The sequence below is a fragment of the Maniola jurtina genome, chromosome Z (genome assembly GCF_905333055.1).
Source record: "Maniola jurtina chromosome Z, ilManJurt1.1, whole genome shotgun sequence".
Taxonomy (NCBI): Eukaryota; Metazoa; Arthropoda; class Insecta; order Lepidoptera; family Nymphalidae; genus Maniola; species Maniola jurtina.
This window is the reverse complement of record NC_060058.1, coordinates 9,743,768-9,770,455: the sequence shown is the minus strand read 5'-3', so window position 1 is coordinate 9,770,455 and position 26,688 is coordinate 9,743,768. Positions and strand designations below refer to the sequence as shown.

The window sequence follows — 26,688 nt, the reverse complement described above, 5'->3', positions numbered from 1 at the left end:
GCAGCGCTGTACTCGCGTGATATAATGTTGCCATTTATGAGTAAAAAATTTACCTATTTTACATTTAGCATATGTAATTTATCAAATAATAATATTTCCTGCATACTTCGATGAAACAATTTAGGCTCTTAAATTGTATTAAGAAACAAATACATTTTAGATAGGCTGTAATTTCATTAGGTACTCAAGCCCATAATATAACAATAGTTCAGATTAGTGAAACATGCATATTTCTGATAAGTCAAAAGTATATTTGGGCATTTTCTTATGGGAAAGATGAGAAAATAGGGTAAAGAAAAGCATTACAATTTTTTATTCAGAGTTTTATTGAATAATTGTGATCAGCGGCCATAGGAACATCATTGTCTGAAGAACGCTTTTCGGATGCGGGCGATCAGATACAAGGCGTATAGTCGCCCTTGCGCTTGGAGTGCTTAAATTGTGCAGTTTGGAGAAAATCATACGTCGAGAATTAGGAGGTACATAGGATCGAAGTTTGCCGATCGAGTCGTCGCAAACCAAGGTTATCTCAGTGCCAGGAATTTTGACTTTTGTCAAATTAAGGCTGGATGAATTTGAAAGCAGGAGTTCGTGCAGCTTGTGGTCAGCTTCCTGGGCTTTGGCAAGAGCTTCATACTCCTGCTCAAGGCCGATGGCGTCAATTCGTGACAGGGCGTCAACCACCACATTTTCTCCTTTTATGTATCTGTACTAAATTGGCTAATAAAACATAGTTGATTAAGTTGAACGGGAGGGAGTTTTTTCCGACGTTGTACGAAAGCATACAACGTAGAGGTTTAGAGGCGGTAGTGAACGTAGGAAGTTTTGATCGAGATAATGAAGCTGTCGCCGGAAACAGTAATTATTATCAGTCGGTGTCGGACGATCAGGGAAGACAGCAGCAGGCGAGCGTGTACGCAGTCAGTCCGAGTCCAAGGGGTATTAGAGAGCGAAGATCGCGCACGGCCTGATACGGCGCTCGAGGGGCGGCGGTTGCAGATCGCGGCCCAGCGAGAGTGTACAGAAGGCTTTGTCGAGTTTGTGTCGACCTTTGTATGTAGAATTTGCAATCAGGCCGGACACCTGAGAAGGGTGTGTCCCCGGCGGTCGGCATCGTCGTATAACAATTACATGAGTGCAGATTTCGGTCAAGTCTCGACGATAGTGGAGAGAGGTATTATACGGGAGAGAACGTTAAGATCATGGCCAAGATAACGCCGACTATACGGTACAATAACGTTGTTCGTAAATTAAATTTGTATGAAATACAGAATGCTGCCACCCGTCTAATCGGTCGTGAATAGTTAGAGGAAATGGGGATTATGTTACCCCATCGTTTAGTTTTAGTTTAGAGGAATTCAGTTACAGATATGCTGAAGTGTTCGCGGTCGGCCTCGGGCGATTCACGGGTGGCACGGTGGGTTTTCGGCTGCGTGAGGGCGCCCAGCCAGTGTTCATGCGCGCGCGTCCTCTTCCCTTTGCGATGCGGGAGACAGTTGAGCGTGCTCTAGACCAAATGGTGAGTGAAGGAATCGTTACTTCAGCTACTTTTGTATTAAAAGTAGCTGCTGCAGCTGAACATGTTGTTTGGTACCCACGTCGGCCCACGAATTTTGCTACCACGCTATGAAAACATTCGACAGTGTTACTGTCAACATCATGTATGAGACTTCTTGAATGTCCCGCTATATTATTTATAATTAAACTTATTTTCTGCCATATTGTACTAGTATGAAATCCTGACAGTAAGACTTCATCTTCTGAATTGTCACAAAATGGATTACCAAAAGCATGTAAATGTAGGACTTGTATATCTTCAAAAAGCTTTAGGGTGCAAAAATCTATGTTTTTGTGGGAATTATGATACTTCAGAACACATTTGCGTATTGTAGATCTTATGGTCATGATCCGTTTTTTGGTAATGAGTTTTCTATAGCCTATGGGATATTTAGTATCTGTAGTAAGGCTTTCCAATTTGTTGGATAAATTTCTCAGTAGATGATTCCTACATTCAATTTTTTCCACAGTGTGCTGGAGATACAGTCTTGCATTTAGAATTTTTGAATATGTACTCGAGTCTCCATCACAAATAAGGCGACCATAATATATTAATCCGTACATGTCAATAGATGCTTTGAGGCCTTCTACTATTATATTTGACTCCATAGCAGTAGGCGACCCAGAAAAGTTTTTAAAGCATCGGTGGTCTATTTTTGTTTTGGCCCTGTGTGCAAATGCTGTAATATTTATTTTTTCCCTACCTATTATGGCAGTAGCACCTGAGATTGTTTATAGTTTTTTTATAAGATGTTTTACTCCAACATCCGTTAACTATTACATCCATAACAGGAACCCCATCTTTTGTAATTCTACCTTTGTCTATAGCAATTTTCTATTCATTTTCCGCAGCCTCATACATCGAATTACTTAGCGCTTTTTCCCAGGTGTCAAAAATAATTTCATGTTTATTTTGATAAGCCGGTTGGGTAATTGTCGGCAATTCTAAAGTGGGTAGACATTCTTCTAGGTTTGTGTACCCAATGCAGTGCTAGTATCAAGATCACCCGTTACATTTGAAATAGAAGACTTTTCCTTGCACATTAAACATTTCACAGTGAATTTTGCATTTAGGTTTAAACGTTTTTCACTTATGAGCTTTAAACTTTCTACACTACAATCAAGAACACCATGGTTTCCAATTTTTTGGATCTTCTTGAAAAAAAAGCCAATATCAACAATTCGTCTTCCAGATATTTGGCTCGCTTCAGGTTCTTGTCCTTCTTCAACATTAATATCTGGAAGACTTTCAGAATCTCGCATATTCTAAAAAAAAGAAAAACATATGTCATTACTTCCCATAGTCAAGTCAGATTAAATAAATATTTATAGATCGATAGATATCCGGTTCCACGTACATAGATGATTTACTTGTTAAATTAAATGGAGGAGAAAAGTTTTCAAAAATCGATCTTAGTCAACTTTTGGCCCAAATGACCTATGACATAACTATATTTTGTGCTGTCAGTTATTATACCAGCTATTTCAAATTGAGCCTCAACTGTTACGAACCATATGATTGGTTTGTGTGCCCAGAAAGGAGAAATCTTGGCTGTCACCTTAAATACTTGAGACTTCTCACCGAGGCGGGCCTGCAGTGCAGCATTCTCTTCAGAAAGCTTTTCAACTTCTCCATATCTTTGTCTGCCATGGTTAGATAACCAACCTAGAATATATAGGTATAGACAAACAAACACAGAAAAACATTCAAGCTGTATGGTGTTACAACAAAAATAAATCTAGTACCTGGTCTTACAAATCAATTAATATTCAAAATAATTGTGTTATACAAACACAATTCATAAAAATAAAGAAAATAATAAAAATAAAGTTATTAAGGTAAGTATATACAATGAACACAATTTGTAGTAGGTAAGTAATTGTGTACATTATAGGTAGGTAAGTATGTACAAGGCAGTTTTTTACCTAGTATTTATAGTAAGAGACATAAAATAAAGGTTATTTTTAAGTACCTAGTTGGCAGTAAGGTGTTAGTTATTATTAATGGTAATCAATAAGACATGTCAAACTAGATAATTCTTACACTTACCAAGTAGTTAGTGTCTTGAGTATATAAAATGTTAGGTGTTACTTTAAGCACTAGAACAAAGGTTTGTTAGTTTGTTATATACATAGGAATTTCCACCCCTAGACAAAGCACAACACCATTAGCAGCAGCGAGGCAGGTTAGTTGGCCGGCTGTTAGCCAGGCAGGTAGCGAAGCACTTGTCACTAGTGGTTACTGGCAGCGGAGGGCGACATCTTTCGCCGGTCCACTTATCAGTAGCGACTCCACAGTCCGCACAGTTATGCGGGCTAGAGCCGGGGCAATCCCGGGGGCACGATCAGTCATCAGCAGCATGCCGAGTATAATGAATAGGACCTTCAGCAGTGTAGTCCATTTCACGGCGGGTCACCAATTTGTTGGGGTACCCGAATATAGGTTCGATTAAACACTGCTGAGTGCTGAGGTTTCTTACAGTATATATATTCAGCTTCACACTGTGAGACGAGTTTACATGAAATTTAACCGGTAAATTGAAATTGTAACAAACGCACGTCAATGGCAGTTATTTATTTTTTCTTAGAACGTAATACTGTTTATATACTCTTTGATTTTTTCTCGTCTAGCTCAAAGAGTATGTAATCACTACGGTTGACTACGGTCTGGCTCAAAGAGTATGTAATCACTACTGACTACATTTTTTTTTTCTCTCGTCTGGCTTTACAAAGATTAGCCAATGTCAAGTTTGTATTATTTACAAGTTAGGGAAACTCTGTGGGGAAACTATATGAGTATGGACTTCATCTGTGCTTACTGACTACATAGAGATTTGAGAGACTATGTCTGGCTCCTTTTTTTCCTCGTCTGGCTTTACATAGGCTCACAGATAACTATTATACGGTCTGGCTTTACACAGATTAGATATCAGTTATTTTGACCATAACGTAGTGAATAGTGATTAGCATTTACATACTCTTTAGTTACGGCTGCGTTCAGAAATGGACGCAGTCGCCAAAACACTAGTGGTGGATCGTTGTCGCATTTTTGACGAACGAAACGCAACCGTTTTCCCGACGACGAAAACGGTTGCAGAAAACGGTCGTCGTTGCAACTGCTTTGAAGATGGCTTTTAAGCCGTCTTCGAACCAGTCGCAACGACAACCGTTCTTTATTCGCGACGACGCGTGTCGTTGCATCAATTAACTCTCGACTGTATTTTCTTTGGCTTAAAATACAAAATCGCACCAAGTTATTCGAAGACTGGTTTGTGCAACGAAGACTGTTTTGCCCAGGACGTGAATACGGTTTCACCGTCGCAGAACGAAACACTGTTCTTTATAACGGTAGGAAGAGGAACTATATTTTAAGAACGAACGTGAACGATAAGGACGACGTTCGCGACGACGCGACGTGTGTGTTGCATCATTTCACTCTCGGCTGTATTTTTTTAGACTTAAAAACAAAATTGCACCAAGTTATTCGAAGACTGGTTTGTGCAACGAAGACTGTGTTACCCAGGATGTAAAAACAGTTTCACCGTCGCAGAACCCGAAACGGTCTTTAAAAATGGTTCGTCATCGCAACGCCCACCAGTACACAACACTATTTTTAGAATTTGTAATTTTTTAGAAAGCCTTATATATAGATAAAATTATGTTTATAGATAAGTAATGTGGCAATAAATTCCTACAGAAATTAGGATAAAACCAAAATCTTAAGCGTAAGAGTGGAAACACTGGCTGTTAATGCCATTTTGTAGTAGTTAGTAGTTAGCATCCAAGGTAGTTAGTAGGTAGTAGAAACGTAGTGATTATTTTCCTATATATATACTCTTTGGATTTGGGACTTTGTCTGTGGTGGCGTTTGTTGGCGCGCGTGTTGTAACTTTTTGGAGTGTTTTTTTGTTAGAAGTGGCCGGTTTTTGTGTCCCGCTGGTGTTTATTGGTGGTGGAACTGACCGAGGAACTGACTGAGAAGCGCTCTAAAGGGGCGCCGCGTGTATGTCGGCGGGCGCCAGCACAGACGAAGTCCATACTTATACATATAGTTTTCCTAACTTGTAAATAACTACACACTTGACATTGGTTAATCAGTGTAAACCCAGACGAGAGAAGAAAAAAAAAACTCTTTGGATTATATTCTCTTTGGTAGGTAGTGTCAACGTCAATGCGTTTTTTGAGTTTTGTTTCTGGATAAATCTTTCTTTCTTCGCTTAGCTAGCACGTGTAGACGCGGTTGTCTTGCTTATCATCCCATAAAATTAATAGGTACAATAAAAAACTCTTATATATCAGCACCAAAGTAGTACATAAGGGCATGATTAGAATTTTGTGAGAAAGTGAGGTGAGAGGTAGCGATAAGAGTAAAAAACACGAAATCTATAGCTTCTTGTAGAATCGCGCTTAATTACACGTACTGTTCACGTGCAATATTTCATGGAAATTGTGTCGTTACATAGGTTAGATTAGCACAATGCCGTCCGATGCAAAGAAACGGGCCCAACAAAAGAAAAAAGAGCAGGCGGGTAATAGGAACAAAAAGCCTGTAGAGAGGGTGACTAATGCGGAGACCAATGGCGCAACCAACGGCACGGCGAAAGAGGATCGCGAGCTCACCGCCGAAGGTAACTATCATGTGAATTACTAATGCACTAATGAGTAACGGAAACACCTCTTAGGCGGAACGCTCACAGACTGAGTAGAGAGGTGCTAAGGCACGTTTTTTTTAACTTTATCAATTTAAGCTCTGCTTTGACATATGGTTGAAATAGCTGCAATGAAATTATTTTCATTTGCGTGCTCTAGCGGCTACTAACCTGACACGCGGGTCGCAAAGGCGTGCTGTGCTAGGATTGTTCTGTGTCTCGCCCATATAATCGTGCATTAGCTGCCACTCAGCGCGCCGTGCCTCGACTTTACTCTGCATGCTCTGTCTACACTTTAGTGCTTATTGTTTTTGACATTGGTTGGTTAGACAAAATTCTAGAATTCAAGTTTGGGAACTTGCTATCTGGATACATACTCAATGTGTCTGATTTATGAATTTATACTAGAGGATGCCCGCGAGTTCGTCCGAGTGGATTTAGATTTTTAAAGATCCTGTGGGAACTGTTTGATATTGCGGGATAAAAAGTTGCCTATGTCAATAACAGGGACGCAAGCTACCTTGGTACCAAATTTCATACAAATCGATCAAGTGGATGAATATTTAGGAATCCCGCGGGAACTGTTTGTTTTTTCGGGATAAAAAGTAGCCTATGTCCTTCTCAGGAATGTATCCTAAGTCTGTACAAAATTTCATTAAAATCTGTTCAGCAGTTGAGCCGTGAAAGTGTAGCAGACAGACAGACAGACACACTTTCTTCGATATTATATAAAAGGAGAAAGCTACAAGGGTTCCAAAGATGCCCTTTGGAACCCTTGTAGCTTTAAGTTTAGCTTCACATAATTAACCATCACTATTACATCAATTATCTTACAAATTCAACAATTGACAATCAAAAAGTGTACAATAGTGCCTGTTGTGAATAAATGGCTTTAACTGACAGGTTACATATAAAAGATTTTCAGGAATTCTACCCAAGCTAGCATGGGTCAGCCAATTAACAGTATATAAGTAAGCCAGTTTACAGTATAATACAGTATAAACTCTATATAACGACACTGAAGGGACTGCACATTTTATGACATTATTTTATTATGTTAAATGAACACAAGAAAAATCTGTATATTAGAAAAAGAAAAAGTTTATTTCAGACTTGTGTTAGTAGTTACATGAAATTCTTATTTTTTTATTGTGTATTGTTTGTTATATTCGTCTAACTTCTTTGCTGCACCAATAAAGATAATGTGACAAAAGAACGTACACAGCTGTTTAATTTGTAGGTCATGGGTGTAATGCCCTTCTTCTTCTTCTTCTTCTTCTCTCTGGGCTGGTTTCCGCACTTAAACGTTTCCGTCTGTTGTGCGTGCGTTGCCCCTCCCCGCCGAAGTCTTCACTCCAGCCATCCAAGTGGGTGTAATGCCCTATAGTGTGCATCCACGTATGGAAGACAAGTTAAAGCAACGAAAGCCGTGTGATTTCGACGCTTTAGGGAGTTTGTGGTTAAATTGAGTGATGTTAAATGGAGTTTACACTGTACATAGTTAAGTTGACAATTTTGTATGATAAAAATCTGTTTCTTTCCCAGAGGCATTATGCTTGAAGTTAGAAGAAGAAGCTAAAATGAACTCTGAAGCCAGATCTTGCACTGGGTCCCTGGCAGTTCACCCTCGTTCAAGAGATATCAAAATAGCTAATTTCTCCATCACCTTCTATGGCAGTGAATTGCTTCAAGATACCTTATTGGAATTGAATTGCGGCCGAAGATATGGCCTTGTTGGACTCAATGGATGTGGTGGGTACTTATTTACTTTAATTCTGATAAAATAACTGATTTTATAGGTAAATGGAAATAATGTTACAGTATTTGCCTTTTTCTAGCCATATTTCTTAACTAAAAAAAATAAATGATGTTAAGTAAGACTACTTACAACCCTATTATATATATATAACAAACCTATTATATTATGTAATTGGTAAAATTTCTGTTCACTTTCAAAATATTTCATCAATACTATCATCTAAAAACCACAGTGAAATTTTTTTGTAAATTGACCTCATTTTGTCTACAAATAAAACCACTGACTATAGCCTACTTTTACCTATTGTGCTGCATTGGTAATGTACTTCATTTTGATTTGTAATGTAATTCAGATTGAATTGACATACATTTTACTCTGTTGTCTTGCAGTCTGTTTAGCTTTTCAATGTTTATTTCACACGTTTAACCAAAGTTCTTTTTAGGAGTCCATACCTGTTGGCACCCTATTATTACGATTTCTCTGTCTGTCCGTCTGTCTGTCAGTGTATCTCATGAACCGTAATGTGAAATTTTCACAGAGTCTGTGTTTCTATTGCCGCTACAATAGCAAATAATAAAATTTTTGAAATGGCCATGAAAAAAAAATGAAAGTGTTATTTCTTGTACTATGGTATAGAACCCTTCACGTGTACCATACTTGGCATTACGCGGCATAAAGGATTGAATCCGCTGAGAACAGTGAAGTTATTGAGTCTCTTCACAGGAACTGCATTCGGATGCCTATGGTACCAGTATTTAGGCTATCGGCCTTGTGTACCGATTTCAAATAAACTCGAAACCTGGATGTGTTGCAAATTGCAATGCAATTGTTTTAGCAGGTGATTCGTTTTCCGTAAGTTAATGAGTCTAGAAAGGACTAGTCCTGTGCGTAAACCACTGACATCCATAGCTCTTTTATTACCTTAAACCAACTATCCACATGTCTTTGCTTCTGAAACTTGGTCGACCATGAAGAAGAAGCTCCGAAAATATGCTTAGTGATCTAATTAATATAAAGTGTAATTGCGCCATCACTAATATAATAAACCGTATTTATTTATCAGAGAAGCTGAGCCAAAGCAATGATAGCCTTAAATGAAGGGCGTTAAAAGCCGGCACCTTCTATTCGGGACGTTTTGGGTTTGATTCCGGGCACGCACCTCTAACTTATAGGAATTATGTGTGTAATAAGTATTTAAATATCACTTGCTTTAATGGTGTAGGAAAACATCGTGAGGAAACCTGCACACCTGAGCATTCTCCATAATGTCCTCTAGGGTCTACAACCCCACACTTAGCCAGCGTGGTGATCTATGGCCTTAATCTTTCTCACTCTTAGAGGAGACCCATGCTCATTAGTGGGCCGGCTATGAGTTGTTGATAATAATGATGAGTATTTAATCCAAACAGGCAAGTCGTCGTTGTTAGCAGCGCTGGGACGTCGCGAGGTGCCTATTCCAGACCACATCGACATTTTTCACTTAACTCGAGAAATGCCGGCGTCCGATAAAACAGCGCTGCAGTGCGTCATGGAAGTAGATGAAGAGCGAATCAAATTGGAGAAATTAGCCGAGGAACTGGCCCATTGTGACGATGATGGTAAGTTTTTTACTTGGCTCCTGCAGTTCCCGTTCACGACAACCGTGATCGCCACTATCTAAAGTTCCCGTCCAAAACTGGTTGCAACAGCATCTTTATAGCTGGGATGTCTTCTTCTGTTTTTCCCTAGCCTAGCTTTGATTATGCAAGGCAAATAACATTATTATGATCTTTTTCGTTGCATCTTGCAACATGTTTTGATCCATAGTCCTCTGTTAAAGCCCACACTTCTTGTGCTTAATTTTTTAACTTGTTGTGGATTGTTATTTGATTTGATAGATAATAGAATGTGCGCATGTTTTAAGATATTCTGCAGGACAAGAACTTAAGTGATTATTCCGCTTTATTTCCGAGAGCATAATAACCAATAATTCAGAGGTGGACCATCGTCACCCAAAAATATTATTTTTAGGGTTATTTTGATAGCATTACATGCCCCCCACATGACGTTTAACCGGTTCCTCTGTACATTATATCCTAATCAATAGCACATTGAAACCAATTAAGTTTTTTCTTAACGGTTGCACATTTGTTTGCTAGATGCCCAAGAGCAGTTGCTGGACGTATACGACCGGCTGGATGAGCTAAGCGCTGACACGGCCGAAGCCCGCGCGGCCAACATCCTGCACGGTTTAGGCTTCACCAAGGAGATGCAGCAAAAAGCTACTAAGGATTTCTCGGGAGGTAATATCAAGATCTATACTCTAAAGCTACCAATTGACCATTGCGTCTGTACCAATTGGGTACCTCTATAGGTTCACTATAGGTTTAATAAGTCCGTAGAGTCAGGATCCTTTCCAGATCTTATGAAATACAGTAAATTGATTCCTCTTTTCAAATCGGGCAGTAAAAGTGACCCAAATAATTACAGGCCAATTTCGATTTTGCCGACTTTTAGCAAGATATTTGAAAAAATTATGCTCAACCAACTGCTCTTGCACTTTAACTTGAATAAATTACTTCACTCGGAGCAGTATGGTTTTACTAAAGGACGATCAACAATCGATGCGGGCGCAATGCTTTTAAAGCATATATTCGATGCGTGGGAGAACTCACAGAATGCCGTTGGAATTTTCTGTGATTTGTCTAAAGCATTCGACTGCGTTGAGCACGAGACTCTCTTAGCTAAATTGAGCTATTATGGAGTCAAAGACACTGCGCTTAGTCTTATTGCGTCTTATCTCAGTGATCGTATACAAACAGTATGTGTAAATGATGTGAAGTCATCCGGATCAGCCTCATTAATGGGTGTTCCTCAAGGCTCTATCCTAGGTCCCTTCATGTTCTTGGTATATATAAACGATCTACCATATTTTGTCCAAAATACTTGCGATATTGTACTATTTGCTGATGATACGTCTTTGATTTTTAAATTAGATAGAAATGAGAATAATTATGACGATGTAAATAGAGCCATATCGCAGGTCACTCACTGGTTTACTGTTAACAATTTGCTTTTAAATGCAAAGAAAACCAAGTGTGTCGAATTCGCACTGCCCAATACCAAGACGACAAATAACATAAAATTAATGATAAATAATGATATGTTGAAAGTAGAGGAGACCACCGTGTTCCTGGGGATAACTTTAGATGCAAAGCTTCAATGGAACGCCCATATATCAACACTTGCTGGCAAACTCAGCTCTGCTGCTTACGCTGTTAGAAAGATTCGACAGATAACTGACGTGGAAACTGCAAAAATTGTATATTTTGCCTATTTTCACAGTATTATGTCTTACGGAATCTTGCTATGGGGTAAAGCGGCAGATATTGGAAAAATTTTCGTTTTACAAAAAAGGGCAATACGCGCAATTTATAATTTAAAACCGCGCGATTCCCTACGAGAGAAATTTAAGGAAATAGGTATTCTTACAGTAGCTTCTCAATACATTTACAATAATATAATTTTTGTACGACAAAACCTCCTCAGCTACAAAAAAATCGGTGATTTCCATGACAGGCCAACTAGAAATCGTAATAAGCTCGCAACTCCTACGCTCCGCCTCAGAAAAGTGGGAAAGTCATTTGTGGGAATGAGTGTAATATTTTATAATAGAATTCCACAGTCAATATTAGACTTGCCTTTACCAAAGTTTAAAAAATCCATTAAAAGTATGCTCCTGGCAAAAGCATATTACACAATCGAAGATTATGTAAATGATAAAAAAGCATGGATTTGACTCGCTCCAGCAATGCGCGGGTCTGCAATTGCTTGTATAGTATAGAATATTATTGTAAATTGCACAATTGAAAAGAGCAACCGCCGAGTTTCTTGCTGGTTCTTCTCGGTAGGAACGGCATTCCGAACCAGTGGTAAATTATTTGACGATTCAAAAGCACTTGTAAAAGTTTATTTGAATAAAAATCTATTCTATTCTATTCTATTCTATTCACAATGATGATGTGATACTTGTGATCACAGGTTGGCGTATGCGTATCGCACTGGCGCGCGCGTTGTACGTGAAGCCGCATTTGCTACTGCTGGACGAGCCAACCAACCACTTGGATCTCGACGCCTGCGTGTGGCTCGAAGAGGAACTCAAACAGTCAGTATCATTTATTAATGAGTCTCTAATCCATATGAATATTATATATTCATATGAATATTATATATTATATATATGAATATTAACATCTATACTAATGTCAAAAATGTGAAAGTTGCTTCTTTACATAGTGATAGTCAAACTACTGCAGTAGATAGTAAAGGTCATTTCTGTTTTGTAGGTATAAACGAATCCTGGTGCTAATATCGCACTCCCAGGATTTCCTTAACGGGGTGTGTACCAATATCATCCACATGAGCAAGAGGCGGCTCAAGTACTACACAGGCAACTATGAAGCGTTCGTGCGCACACGTATGGAACTGCTCGAAAACCAGATGAAACAGTACAACTGGGAGCAGGATCAGATCGCGCATATGAAGGTAGATATTTTTATTTTTATACATTTTATTGACTTCCTGATCCGCGCGGCTTCGTTTGGGTGAAATTTTATATCCCAAGCTGTACCTAACAATAGTAATTTCTCCTTAAAGTTAAGCGAAAGCTTTAAAAGTACAAACACTGTAAGACATGGCTGAGAAAGAAGGAAGTGATTATTTGAAACCGCGAAAACACAAAAATAACAAATTTCAATCTTTATTATTTTATTACAATGAAATCCTATCTTGTTGATTAGAACTACATAGCGAGGTTCGGTCACGGCTCGGCCAAGCTCGCTCGCCAGGCACAGTCCAAGGAGAAGACTCTCGCCAAGATGGTTGCACAGGGGCTCACCGAGAAGGTCACCGACGACAAGATACTCAACTTCTATTTCCCCTCTTGCGGGAAAGTGCCGCCGCCCGTCATTATGGTGCAGGTTAGAACTATTCACTCATTTAAGCTTCAGACACACAGCAGTTAATACACACACAGTCATTAAAGATAGGTAGAGAGATACAGAGTAGAGATTTTTTGGAAATTTTTGAATGCAGTTTTTATTTTAATTAAAATCAACGATCAACTCTGACTAGATTGTCTAAGTATTGGTGATACATAATTTCTAAACTATAACTAAATTGATAAGTGCTATTTCTTTTCCACAGGTAGCGTTGTGAAAGGGATGAATATTATCCTAAATGATTTTATTATAATAGTCGATAGAGTATACTGTAAGAAATGAATGTTGCAAAGAAACATAAGTAGAGATTTTTTGAAAATTTTTGAATGCGGCTTTAATTTTATTTAAAAGCAACGATTCTTCTACATCTGAGAATTTAAATGTTTGCCTCACCAACCCTTACTAAAATAATATCTTGTATAGTGATAATGCATTTGAAATTTGAATGTACATGGATGCATCGACTAGAACTCATCATTCTTACTTAGCATAGTTTCCAAAGAGCTTCCTGAATTAACAAAATATGTATGATTTGTTTCAGAATGTATCATTTAGGTATACTGATGATGGGCCTTGGATTTATAAGAATTTAGAGTTTGGTATTGATCTAGACACTCGACTCGCTCTTGTGGGACCAAATGGTGCTGGCAAGTCTACACTTCTCAAACTGCTTTATGGAGATGTAAGTTAATTATTATTTAACTAATATTTGGAATCAATTTCTCTAACACAGTGCTCACTAATTTGATAATATTGTAACTTTTTACGATCAGAAAAGAGTATCTGCTGCATTTCATGCCGTTTTCATTAGGACTGGAAAGTCAGAAGTTTCCGACCCAGTGTTAGAGTTACAGATGTAGCATAAGGGACGTTAGCTGTTGTTCTCCAAGAAATGAATGAAATTTGAATTTTAAATGATTTTTGATAGTGGGTTAAAAAGTAGCCTACGCAAGCCCTGGGATGCAAGCTACCCCTGTACCAAACTGATGACGTCCTCGACTTCATCAAGGGGAATATAGGTTTTAAAAATCCTATGGGAACTCTGACTTTCCGGGACAAACAGTAGCCTATGTCCCTTAGGATGCAAGTTATCTATGCACCAAATTTCATCAAAATTGGTTTAATAGGTGGGCTGTGAAAAGCTAGTAGATTGACAAACGCACACTTGTTGGTTTGGCGGCTATGCAAGGCACTTCCGACCCTATATCACTTTGATTGTTGCCGATCTATTGTGATCACCAGCGTTTCACAGTTCTCGTCCAATACTGATTGCCGCCAGGAACAGCAGCAGCTTCTTCTCCCTAGGTGAAGACTAACACACACTTGCGCATTTATTATATCAGTATAGATTGTCGCTATAAATCTACATAGTCAGTTAGAAACAAGTGATCCTTCATTGTATTGTCTTGATATAATTTGCAGCTGGTGCCGTCGACGGGCATGATCCGCAAGAACTCTCATTTGCGGATCGGACGCTACCACCAGCACCTGCACGAGTTGCTTGACCTGGACCTGTCGCCGCTGGACTACATGCTCAAAGAGTTCCCCGAAGTGCGCGAGCGCGAGGAGATGCGCAAGATCATCGGCCGCTACGGGCTCACCGGCCGCCAGCAGGTCAGTACCGCATCACCTGCGCGGGCGCTGGGCTGCATGCTCAAGAAGTTTCCCATTATATTGCATTGTAACCAGTCTCTCTCATCTCATTAAAATCTATGATTTTTTGGGATAAAAAGTAGCCTTAGTCAGTCCGTACCACATAAGAATTCCGCTTTTAAGAATTCCGTGGGATTTCTACAGGATGAAAAGTAGTAAATTTCATCAAAATCGGTTAAAGGGATGGGCTTTGAAAAACTAGCTAACACACACGTTTCCCCATCACTAGTAATAATATTTGTCGGTGCAGGTGTGCCCGATGCGGCAGCTGTCGGATGGGCAACGCTGCCGCGTGGTGTTCGCGTGGCTCGCGTGGCAGACGCCGCATCTGCTGCTGATGGACGAGCCCACCAACCATCTCGACATGGAGACCATCGATGCACTGGCCGACGCCATCAACGACTTCGACGGCGGCATGGTGCTCGTGAGCCACGACTTCCGCCTCATCAACCAGGTCAGTCCGTCCTTCATCCCGAGGGCATCACCAAACACGGTCCTGTGCCTATCTATCCAGCCGCTTCTAGCCATCTTAGCCGCGTTTTCACGGATGTTTTCATATCTTATATCAGGGAACAGCTTAACCTAAAACTGTTACATCGCGCGAAACACTCTTGTGTCCGACGGTCGATCGCGATTTGCGACGGTAAAACGACTTAGTCTTTCAACTGATACTGTATTAAAAAAAAAGACAAACATACTTTTGCTGTAAAAATATTGGTATGGCTTATTAAGGATTTGTTTATAGGTGGCTCAAGGAAAATGTACATTTATTTACAGGTGGCTCAAGAAATATGGATCTGTGAAAACGGCACCGTCACTAAATGGCAAGGCGGCATTCTCAAATACAAGGACCATCTGAAATCAAAAATCTTAAAGGATAATGCGGATAACGCTGCTAAATTTCGTAAATAGGAAAAAATTAATAGTTTAGGTAAATTAATACTATAGACAGTTTCACTGCAATGCGCGCGGGGACATGTGTGCGAAAGCTTGTATATATTTATGTATAAAAATATAATTTAAGGAGCTAACGAATACAACGGTGTAGTTACAATTCTAAAATACATTTTCTTTATTACACTTTTTGGCCCTATTAAATTTTGGATTACAAATCTGAACTCAGTCCCTAGCAAAACGGCCTAAAATACTAAAATTACACTAAATTACATTATAACTAAATACAAACTTGAACTCACATTCAAGCATTTAGGCCTTAAACAATGTCTTGAAGAACGAGAATTGAGTCCAAATCACGTAATTTCTAACAAAACTTTAATTATACCGTCACCATCATCGTAACATCGTTTTAGGCAGTAAAGTTTCAACAGCTTTTATTCCGTTTTTTACTCATCTTGTAAAATTTTATTTCGTGAAATTAGACAGTTTTGTTCGCCAGCTTCTTAATTATTGATAAAAGAACGATTTAACCACGTGTACCAACCTCTTCAACACAGTGGTGAGTGCTCTGGTCTTACGAAAGAGAGGTCTATTGAGACGAATATATGTATATACCTAGGACACATCAATAGGTCCAAAAGAATCAGTAAAGTGGTCAGCCGCTGAATCCAACTCGGCACTCAGTCGTGCCGCTACGCAATTTAGCGTTCCTGTACGATGCTATGCATAATAAAATGCGTTTTTAATTATTTGGACGTCAACTATACTCCATTTTTTCATCCCGGAGACCAAAATGACTTTCGTGTGTTGTCTGTATTATATAGCTCTTTGATAGTGATGTGGTGCAATCGATACTTAGGCATAAATATTAGCCATTATTTATTATAAATAGTCAATGTTGAAATAATTCCAATTCAAATAAAATAAGTATCGGCTGATTCTCAATTTACAAGTTTTACGTATTATTGAAAAATTCCTTAAGTGAATTATTTTTTGTATATTTTGTTACTTACTTTAGTCTTTAAGTCTTTTAAATAAAATGTGACTAGTGCTATTTTTTATCTCGTAATTAAATATTTAGTAGGTTTATTTTACACATTTCATGCAACATTATTTGATTTAACGATTTTAAACTAAACCGGAATCATGAGGACATCACTATTTTTGCTAAGCTGTACATACCATTATTTTTAAGTTTGACATTTTAAGTTGTCATTTTGGTCTCTAGGAATAAAAAATTGACAATAGCGTGTTGCATAATAGGAGAGATTTTGAACCTCGTAATCGAATTACTACAAAGCTGTTTATTTTTAATTTATAAATAATTATTTTTTATTATAGTAATTATTTATTTGTACTTATTTTACTATATAGCTCAGCGATAAAAAAATAAAAGTTGTTGATTGTGAACATGTCTCCGCCTGCAATACTTTTTTTTTTATTCAAAAGTTGTTCTTGTTTAAAAAATATACTAACTTCTTTAATGTGCAATCAAATACTTTACCTATTTAAAAAAAAATACATTTTACCTTATGACATTTAGGTATCAATTAGTTTACATTCATTCATTTATTATAATAACACTGTAATTGTTCGGCCATGTAGTAGGTCGGGAGGTATTAGTTAGTTCTCTCCTTGTTCCGATAATAATCGTTGAACGTCATTTTATAGAATTTTCGGGGTGTCACATATTCACTGGTTAAATCGTTTTTGATATGATGTGGAATGGGGTATACATAGTTAATAGTAGATGGCATAGTTCTACTTTGTGACGTTGCTATACCAAGCACATACGTTCGCGAGCCACCTTGCGAGCCAAATGCTCGGTTGACGTGGACATGTTTCGGGCATTATGTAAAGTACGTACGAACTTGTTCAGACCAAACGATCATTTTGCTTTTGGTGTGGAAACGGTTTCACTTTTGTCGTCAATGAGTATTGCAAGAGATTCATTAGAATTACAAGGTTAAAAGAGGATTGCATTGCCTTATATTATTATAAATCAATAATTTTTTACAATCGAAGAATTATTGTTAAGTTTGATGCTCTAGAGAAGGAAGGAAAATCTGTTGTTATTGTTGGCAAAGTGATCCGTTCTGATGGTTATAATGTCAAGACAAATCTGGACGTCAGACTGAAGTTGTAATAATCACAATTATGTATATCGAAGTTGATGCAGTTTGTTGTTTAATTTATTCTTTCTTGCTGCAATTTTGCGTTATAGCCAGTAGTGTCAACCAGCCAGGTGATTCCGACAACCTGGAGCTGTCAAACTTCAGCGTTAAGCCTGCCTGGCCCTTAACAATAAATTATGATTGTATCTTGCTTCTTTGACATCACAAAATGCGGTTGAGTAAGGGCCTAAACTTACCGCGATGGGAATCCGGAACGCGCTAAAGCGTGATTTGACGCATCAAGCGATCTCAGGAATCCACGTAAAGGTGCTCCCAGCAAAGATTAGATAGACATCTAGCGCTCGTTTTAAAACGATGATAAAATATAACGAATAATTATGAAAAAAAAAAAACATTAGTGCATGCAACTTTTACGGGCGTTTGAAATAAAACTGATATTGTGGCAGAGATTACGATTAAATTAGAATAAATTATTCATCTTAGAATTTAGTAGTTTTAAATGCGCAGTTAGTAAAAAATAAGAGCTTTTATTTAATTAATGGCACTAACTGCTTGGTAGTTTAATACACTATAAATTATGGCGTCGTCAATTCATGGCTGTTCTGTTTAGCGGTAATTTTAAATACTTGAGTAAGTAAAGTTTGCGTTACGTCAAACCGATAAAATCTGAGTTACTCTCAAGTCGCGCAATAAGTTTCTAATCATCATCGTACTACCATTTTCGTCGCGAAAAAGAGCTCTGACCTTATTGAACCTGCGCTGCCTGATTAATCGATTTTTGTGGTATAAGGTGAAGCGCAATGATGAGGGTATTTATGATGTCGCGCAATTGGTTCATCAGTCAATCTTTTGATTCATGCGCAGTATGAAAGAGTTCTTTTTACCTGAAAGCAACTAAGGGCTCGCGCGCATTCAATATCAACAATCCGCATAATAATTGTTTCATTATAATTCCCTGTTCTATAGTTAGGTACTCTAATATCATTACTCAAACATGTATGCATGTTGTTATTGTTGTCATGTATGCATGCGTTTTATGCGGTCTGCATACCACAGAAACTCGTTGATCTAAACGAATACATTCATAGCACTAACCTCTATTATATAAGTACGCTGGACTTGTATTTGATTTTCGGCATTTTGTTGCTGATAGCAGCAGTGAGCGTCATGTGAGCATACTCGGAACTAAATTTGAGTGGCTCAATGCAAAACGGGAACTTGTAACTTCTTTACCTAAGTATTTTTTAAATTTTAATCACTTGGAAGCACCTAATCGATAGTGACAATTAGTGCCTTTTTTCACTATGCTCTAACAATCTTGTAAATAATGTATGAAAACAACGAAAACGAAGAAAATATTTGAGTAAATAACTGACATTTTTTTTTGCATTTAGACAATCATTCAGTTACGAGCCATGTGCCAACAAAGCCTCAACATGAAACTATTTAAAGTAAGGCGAATCGCCAATGGAAATAACTAATTTTGTATGTACATCAATTTCAGCCTACTTGTATAATGATTTCAATGATTTATAGATAAATAAATATTGACAATCTCTTCACTTTTATTTAAGTTATTTTTAATCCCGCAGACCAAAATGGCATTTCATGCGTTCGCGTTGTCTGTTTTTTACGACTTTTTAATAGTGATGTGAATAAGTGATAAAATATTTATATAAATTCTTGTCAAATGTGTATGAGACAACAAAATCTTGAATTTTTAAAAACCACTCCCATTCCGTCAAAATTCAGGATAATCGTGGGCGAAACCAAAAAAAATAATTATCCTTAATTACCCCGTTTCGGATCTGTGGCGCCGCGGTTTTGGGTCGAAAAATCAAAAATTTTAAAACGCTACGGCTCGGCCGCCATCTTGTTTTTCCAATTTTTTCCCCATTTTCTGTTAACCGTTTACTACATTCTTTAATAGTTGCGAGTTTGAACGGAGTCCCTTAAAAAACAAAGGAGCTGCAAAAATCACGTCGGCCGCCATCTTGTTTTTCCGAAATGTCATAATTTTTCCCCAGTTGACTCCCCAAACACATCTTCCCTACATCACTATATCGTTTTCCTTCTCTTTCTAGGAGAACAATTATGTCAATGAGTCAGTCAGTGGTAATCGAGCTATATAGAGTATAGCTTACTCGTATTCACGTGTTCATTCATAAAATCAAAGATGTCAAATCCCCCAGATTATTTAATATTATTTTGTTTTATAATAAAATAATTCTAGCTTAGCGACTCATACGAAAATTGTCTCAGTGCGTACTACACATATTTACTTGGACAATGTCAACGGGGCTTAACACTATTTTAATCCATTTGTATTTCTAAAGCGGGTATTTTACAAAACAATACTTCCAGAATGTTCTGAATATACCTACCAGTGCAACTTGCAAGAAAGAGAAACGTGTCATATTAATTCCGTGTTCAAAGAAAGCGGACGTAGCCTTTAAAAAGTGAAAAATTATAGCTTGTTTTTTAATACAATTGTGCAGTGTTTAAAAAATATAAAAATTGTGTGTAAAATATGTCTAAGGAAAACGAATTCAAATCTAAAATATCGATTCCGGCGAATCCAAGAAATCGGGTTAAGAAAAATGAAACACGTCGACCGTTAGAAACGCTATATATTAAAGAAGATATGAACTCGGAAATAAATGAAAACAGTAATCAAGTTGTACACCGACCCAAAGCTTTGACTAAAACTGAAACTGAACATGACGTGACCCTAACGCAAAACTCTGAAGACTTAGATTGATCGTAACATTTTTAAAGACAACTTACAAGATTACATTCATAATATTAAAATTGAACATAAAAAAAGTCGCAAGCGGCCTTCTATCCGCGAGTCGCTCCTAAAATCTTCCAATTCGCACAACTGGGAACTGACTGAAATGGGTATTTCTGTAGCCAAGAATGATGACAAAAGATCTGTTTCTGATTGTTTTGATAGCGATTCGCAACTTAATAATCCACGTAAGTATATAATAATCCTATAACCCATTGTTTTTGAAATATAGCTTACTCGTATTCACGTGTTCATTCATAAAATCAAAGATGTCAAATCCCCCAGATTATTTAATATTATTTCGTTTTAAGAGGGCTCTCTCCGTCACTCGTTTCATACAATCGTAGTTCCAATTTCATTTGAATATTAAGCAACCAAAGTCCATGAAATTTTGCAGACATATTCTAGAAACTAATATCTATGTCTGTGGTTTTCCAGATTTCTGTTAAAATATTCGGTTTCAAAGTTACGCGGTCTTAAAAATTTTCATACAAATCTTTGAGCCCCTGTAATTTTAAAACTACATATTTTTAGAAAAATTTAAAACACCACAGACACTGATATTAGTTTCTAGAATATGTCTGCAAAATTTCACGGACTTTGGTTGCTTAATATTCAAATGAAATTGGAACTACGATTGTATGAAACGAGTGACGGAGAGAGCCCTGTTAATAAGATAATTCTAGCTTAGCGACTCATACGAATTGTCTTAGTGCGCACTACACATATTTACTTGGACAATGTCAACGGGGCTTAACACTATTTTAATCCATTTGTATTTCTAAAGCGGGTATTTTACAAAACAATACTTCCAGAATGTTCTGAATATACCTACCAGTGCAACTTGCAAGAAAGAGAAACGTGTCATATTAATTCCGTGTTCAAAGAAAGCGGACGTAGCCTTTAAAAAGTGAAAAATTATAGCTTGTTTTTTAATAAAAGTGTGCAGTGTTTAAAAAATATAAAAATTGTGTGTAAAATATGTCTAAGGAAATCGAATTCAAATCTAAAATATCGATTCCGGCGAATCCAAGAAATCGGGTTAAGAAAAATGAAACACGTCGACCGTTAGAAACGCTATATATCAAAGAAGATATGAACTCGGAAATAAATGAAAACAGTAATCAAGTTGTACACCGACCCAAAGCTTTGACTAAAACTGAAACTGAACATGACGTGACCCTAACGCAAAACTCTGAAGACTTAGATTGATCGTAACATTTTTAAAGACAACTTACAAGATGACATTCATAATATTAAAATTAAAAACAAAAACAGTCGCAAGCGGCCTTCTATCCGCAAGTCGCTCCTAAAATCTTCCAATTCGCACAACTTCGACTTGCCAATGATAATAATGCCGCCATCTTGTTTTTCCGAAATGTCATAATTTTTCCCCAGAGGACTTCCCCACCCGAACACATCTCCCCTACATCACTATATCATTTTCCTTCTCTTTCTAGGAGAACAATTTTGTCAATGAGTCAGTCAGTGAGTCAGTGGTAATCGAGCTATATATAGTATAAAATAATTAAAAAATTCCTTAGGTGAATTATTTTTTGTATTTTTTGTTATTGATTATTCTTAAAGTCTTTCAAATCATAAGTGCTACTTTTCAATCTCGCAATTACAAATTTTGCATTTTTGCTCGTTTTGTATAAAAATTTTATTAACGATTTAAACCTAAACCGGAACCATGAGGGCATCACTATTTTTTGTTAAGATAGTACCATTATTTTTAAAATGACATTTCTTTTGTCATTTTGGTCTCAGGGATTAAAAAAATGGACTATAGAGTTACGTTGACAGACTAAAAAGTAGACGTTCTTTTATTTCCTTCAATTTCATTTCTGCATAATATAATTGTGAAATTTACCACAAGTATTTCTTGCTTCCAATAAAAAGTTTTGTAATGCATTTTATATTTTTTATTTCTCGCAATCCCTAACTTTGGAATATGAAGTGTCGACATCCGTCCGTTGACCTTATTACGTCCATGCACTCATGCATGCACTCCTGTTTGGGGGCGCCACAAAGTGCAAGTTTCTGTTAAAATTAAAAAATCTAATCAAAGAAATCTACCGCTGGGCTTTTATACTCATTTTCCATGTATTATTTTACTTGCCATAGATATTGGTGGCTAATAAAATTCTGTTGTACAGACTATTTAAACTAAATTGACAGGTCTAAATCCACAAAAAAAAGGACTATGAGGGTCTATGATAGCAAAGTTTATTCCGAAAGGGATAGCAATAAGCCATCTCTCATTTTGGTGCAGAAATTGTGTGAAAGAAACAGAATTAACTAGTCACCTTATCAGCAAATCCACCAAGTCACCTTATCAATATTAGGGCGCAGGCAAGTCCAGATTTCCTGCAGTATATCTGATTATGAGAGAAAATCGGTCAAGTGCAAGTCGGACTCCCACACGAAAGGTTTCGTACAATTGCATTACATCGTGCAAGAAATAACATTTTAACTTTTTAAATTGTCGTAGCTGCCATTTTGATTGTTTTATTAATATTGTTATAGCGGCGACAAATACACATTCTGTGAATATTTCAACTCTACGTATTACGGTTCAGGAGAAACAGTACGCTGACAGACAGACGCACGGACGGACAGCGGAGGCTTAAGCTCTGGTTTCCTCCAAAAGCGGTGCCATCATGTAGCGGCCGTAATACAGCGGTGAATGACGTCACTAGAACGTTGTCTATGTAAACAATATGGCGCGGTTTCCTAGATAACGGTAATTGACACCGTAACGTCAAAAAGCGGTACCGCCATTTGCATGACGGCCGTCTTGTCGGTGTCGAAGTGTCTGACAACGTTTTTTTCATAGCGGCGAAGGTATTTTCAAGCGTAATATTAATTTGTGTGTCATTTTAAAATATTTATTGTTCCAAATGAGTTTCATCACCTGGACCAGCGAGGATGATGAAATTCTAATTGATTTTGTGCGGGTTCATGATGTCCTATATATGTGTGTGTGTGGTCTGTTCACCGTAATAAAACGGTCAATGCAGTCTCGAACATTCCACATGTTTACGGCTGTCTTTTTGAGGTCATCATATTGCGTCCGTTTAAAAACGGCACCGCTTTTGGAGGAAACCATAGCTTTAGTAACAGAGTGCCGTTACTACCTTTCGGGTACTCAACCCTAAAAGGAGCATATTTTATTCTATGTAAACTTTGAACAAAACTGAACTACTTCTAATAAAACTGGGCTATAGGTACTTATAGAAAGAGAGCCATCGCGTGCCAGATCTTCGTTATTTTATAAAAGTTGAAAGTTTCTCTGAAAGCTAGCAAGTATGCGTACATTAAAAGTTACACTAGCAATACTCTATCACACATATTATATTTCTAAAAGATCCTTTATCTCAATATAGAGCCCTTTTTAATTTGGGTGTCCGTCTCTTCGCATATAACGCCGGAACTTCTGAACAGATTTTGGCATAGGTATTTTATAGTTAATATGTATTCTGGTTCAATATTTAGGGCATTTTGGATATTCTTAAGTCACATAACATCAAAAAGTTGAAGGTAAGAAAGTGCAACGTTGGAAGACCTCCATTAGGTGAACAGATGACATCAAATGAGTCACAGCGAGCCGCTGGATTCAGGCGGAGCAAGATCGTGGCGTTTGTTAGTCCCTACAAGAGACCCACACGAATGTCCAGCAGTGGATGTCTATAGGTCGATAATGAAAACTTGTAAACGGTTATGAAATCGACCTCGTTTGAGAAAGTATGTAGTTGCCATCAAACTTCTTTTTATATTCTAATTTTGAACCATGAAAATCAACATCTTTCTTTGACTGTTAAAAACCTGTCAAAGCTTGATATCAAAATTTTATCTACTAAATTACAATACCTTTATTCGGAAGAATCGACAGCCACGGTGTGGAATTGTATTAAATCGAAACGAAGTAAATATTTGGAAATCACTTTATGTCTAAGAAAGAAGGTAAAGGTGATGGGGGAGGAGGAGCTAAAGCCCCAGACCCGAGCGCGTTTATGAAGGATTTCATCGCAGGCGGTGTATCTGCTGCAGTGTCAAAGACTGCGATGGCGCCTATGGAACGAGTCAAGCTAATTCTACAAGTGCAACATGTGTCTAAGCAGATATCAGAAGACAAACGATATAAAGGTTTGTAAATGTAATGATATTAGGTATTGATTAAGTTTCCGTTGCTACCTACTTAGTTTTTTGACGTGAGCATACAAGAGCAATGCACCAATTTTGAAGAATTACCTGCCATATTTGCTCTAAGTGTCAACTAGCAAGTCCAAGGTACGGTCCGGGTTTATCAGGGGTTTACCCCGAAGATCTGGTTTATCCTTAGATTAAGGAGTAAATTCGTACTATTGACATATGACAACTTAGACAAAGAGCAAACATACGAAGACCTTTCTCAAAGATGCTCTATAGGTCTACATGAAAATATGATTATTTTTTAAGTACCTATGTTAAACTTGTTACGGAGGTATTAATTGCTTTATTTTAACTTTGCAGGCATTATCGATGCCTTTATTCGTATACCGAGAGAACAAGGCCTGGCGTCTCTATGGCGAGGAAATTTGGCCAACGTGATTCGATACTTCCCTACACAGGCTTTAAATTTTGCCTTTAAGGATGTCTACAAAAAGATTTTTCTCGAGGGAGTTGATAAAAATGCTCAATTTTGGAGATATTTCGCTGGTAATTTGGCCTCTGGTGGTGCTGCTGGCGCAACGTCTCTGTGCTTTGTGTATCCGTTAGATTTCGCACGAACCAGGTGAGAACCAGAACTGATAATACCAAATACCAAAATATGCGATGCAATGTTGGATAAATGTTTAACAATCAAATAAGATGGGTCTTTTTTTAAGGTTAGCAGCCGATGTCGGCAAAGGAAAAGCGAAAGAATTTAATGGACTAGTTGACTGTTTGATGAAAACCTTAAAAACAGATGGACCTTTGGGCTGGTACAGAGGATTTATAGTGTCAGTTCAGGGTATTATAATTTACCGAGCGACTTACTTTGGATTATACGACACTGCGCGAGGAATGATCGATACGAAAAATACTTCACTATTTTTAACCTGGTTACTTGCACAGGTAGTAAGACTGTTCAAATATGAATTTCGTTTTGGATTTACAGCTTAGGTGCAGACACATTATACAAACCGCAATCAAAAAAGCAATGATGAGATCTAGTTTAAAATGCGCTTGCCTAGAAGAGGTCTACTCATTCTTGCCTTGAAGGTAGACATCATCCTATACCTCATCAATGATGAGGTATAGGATGGAGCGTGCGCAAAGGTATTTAAGTTATACGAGACAGGAAACACGGACGCCAAATGGGCATTCCCCATACCTTAGCGGTTTATATTAGAAACATTGAGCGAAACCGTTTCGTAGGTGTAGATCGGATGGCGTGTTCTGTTAATATCACGTCTTGTAGCGATCTTAATTGAAAAATGGCTGTGCAACGTACCCACCGCCCAGTAGGGTCGTTGTATGAACGTATTAGGTATACCGTATACGTCTGTTTTCAGACTGTAACGACGATCGCCGGCATCGCATCGTATCCTCTGGACACGGTGAGGCGGCGAATGATGATGCAGTCTGGACGACCGGTACATGAACGCATTTATAAAAATACCCTACATTGCTGGGCAGTCATTCTTAAAACAGAAGGACCTGGTGCATTCTTCAAAGGCGCTTTTTCAAACGTCCTTAGAGGTACGGGTGGAGCGTTCGTCTTAGTGCTGTATGATGAAATCAAGAAACTGCTCTGAATTTGACAGCTCGAAAAGCTGGAGGGCTCGTTTGGATGGACAAACATTACCTAAATACATTTGAATACCTAATTTTTTTATTAGTGTATTTAAAGCAAACGTTTGTAGTGAATGCTGGATTAATATTTAATAAATTATATTCCATTTTAGCCGTTTATTTTCCATCAGGTGCTTATATAACTATGTATGTGCACATATTTTAAAGTCTAATTTAAATATGTAACAGCAATCTAAATATATAAAAGCAAAAGCTCACTGACTGACTGACTGATCTATTAACGTACCTGCAGCTCGAATTACTGGAGGGATTGGGCTGAAATTATTATTTGGCATGTACCTATAGCAAAATTCCATGGCTTACGCAATACGGCAATACAGAATAAGGGCCGGCGCACATATGGCGGAGCGCAGCGCAGAGCATGCCCGCGAAGTTGTCTAATCGCGTGACACATTACGCGAATTTCTACCAGAGAATGCGCGAGCAC

At 37.8% G+C, this 26,688-nt stretch overlaps 3 protein-coding genes across 7 annotated transcripts; 2 read left to right on the top strand and 1 right to left on the bottom strand.

Annotated features, from left to right (window-relative positions):
* Nucleotides 1-1,926: 1,926 nt before the first annotated feature.
* Nucleotides 1,927-4,174, bottom strand: LOC123880321. 4 transcript variants are annotated; one of them, XM_045928383.1, is made up of 3 exons: nucleotides 3,724-4,174; nucleotides 3,140-3,223; nucleotides 1,927-2,823 (listed from the first exon to the last, which is right to left on the bottom strand). In XM_045928383.1, the coding sequence occupies exons 1-3, from the start codon at nucleotides 3,724-3,726 to the stop codon at nucleotides 2,524-2,526; spliced, it is 387 nt and encodes a 128-aa protein (XP_045784339.1). In that variant the 5' UTR covers nucleotides 3,727-4,174; the 3' UTR covers nucleotides 1,927-2,523. The 4 variants fall into 4 exon arrangements, with proteins under 4 accessions (XP_045784339.1, XP_045784337.1, XP_045784338.1 ...); XM_045928381.1 differs by having other exon boundaries at nucleotides 3,117-3,223; nucleotides 3,941-4,174; XM_045928382.1 differs by having other exon boundaries at nucleotides 3,126-3,223; nucleotides 3,941-4,174.
* A 1,538-nt stretch (nucleotides 4,175-5,712) lies between these two features.
* On the top strand, nucleotides 5,713-18,042 carry LOC123880310 (ATP-binding cassette sub-family F member 2). Of its 2 annotated transcripts, none has more exons than XM_045928366.1 (12): nucleotides 5,713-5,829; nucleotides 6,021-6,185; nucleotides 7,752-7,958; nucleotides 9,375-9,563; nucleotides 10,104-10,247; nucleotides 11,986-12,109; nucleotides 12,291-12,489; nucleotides 12,744-12,923; nucleotides 13,486-13,626; nucleotides 14,367-14,558; nucleotides 14,848-15,051; nucleotides 15,375-18,042. In XM_045928366.1, the coding sequence occupies exons 2-12, from the start codon at nucleotides 6,035-6,037 to the stop codon at nucleotides 15,507-15,509; spliced, it is 1,866 nt and encodes a 621-aa protein (XP_045784322.1). In that variant the 5' UTR covers nucleotides 5,713-5,829; nucleotides 6,021-6,034; the 3' UTR covers nucleotides 15,510-18,042. The 2 variants fall into 2 exon arrangements, with proteins under 2 accessions (XP_045784322.1, XP_045784321.1); XM_045928365.1 differs by having other exon boundaries at nucleotides 5,744-5,905.
* A 6,178-nt stretch (nucleotides 18,043-24,220) lies between these two features.
* Nucleotides 24,221-26,352, top strand: LOC123880317 (ADP,ATP carrier protein-like). Its single transcript, XM_045928377.1, has 4 exons — nucleotides 24,221-24,569; nucleotides 24,936-25,197; nucleotides 25,292-25,520; nucleotides 25,961-26,352. Exons 1-4 carry the CDS (start codon nucleotides 24,371-24,373, stop codon nucleotides 26,201-26,203), a joined length of 933 nt encoding a protein of 310 aa, XP_045784333.1. The 5' UTR covers nucleotides 24,221-24,370; the 3' UTR covers nucleotides 26,204-26,352.
* The last annotated feature ends 336 nt before the right edge of the window (nucleotides 26,353-26,688 follow it).

Excerpts from the sequence above, each read along its gene's own strand:
- LOC123880310 (XM_045928366.1), top strand. The coding sequence starts at position 6,035 with ATGCCGTCCGATGCAAAGAAACGGGCCCAACAAAAGAAAAAAGAGCAG. Across the intron at positions 7,959-9,374 it reads TGTTGGACTCAATGGATGTG|GCAAGTCGTCGTTGTTAGCA; the intron begins GTGGGTACTTAT and ends TAATCCAAACAG. Across the intron at positions 9,564-10,103 it reads GGCCCATTGTGACGATGATG|ATGCCCAAGAGCAGTTGCTG; the intron begins GTAAGTTTTTTA and ends TTTGTTTGCTAG.
- LOC123880321 (XM_045928381.1), bottom strand. Across the intron at positions 2,824-3,116 it reads AGAAGTCTCAAGTATTTAAG|AATATGCGAGATTCTGAAAG; the intron begins GTGACAGCCAAG and ends TCTTTTTTTTAG.
- LOC123880317 (XM_045928377.1), top strand. The coding sequence starts at position 24,371 with ATGTCTAAGAAAGAAGGTAAAGGTGATGGGGGAGGAGGAGCTAAAGCC. Across the intron at positions 24,570-24,935 it reads AGAAGACAAACGATATAAAG|GCATTATCGATGCCTTTATT; the intron begins GTTTGTAAATGT and ends TTAACTTTGCAG. Across the intron at positions 25,198-25,291 it reads TTAGATTTCGCACGAACCAG|GTTAGCAGCCGATGTCGGCA; the intron begins GTGAGAACCAGA and ends TCTTTTTTTAAG.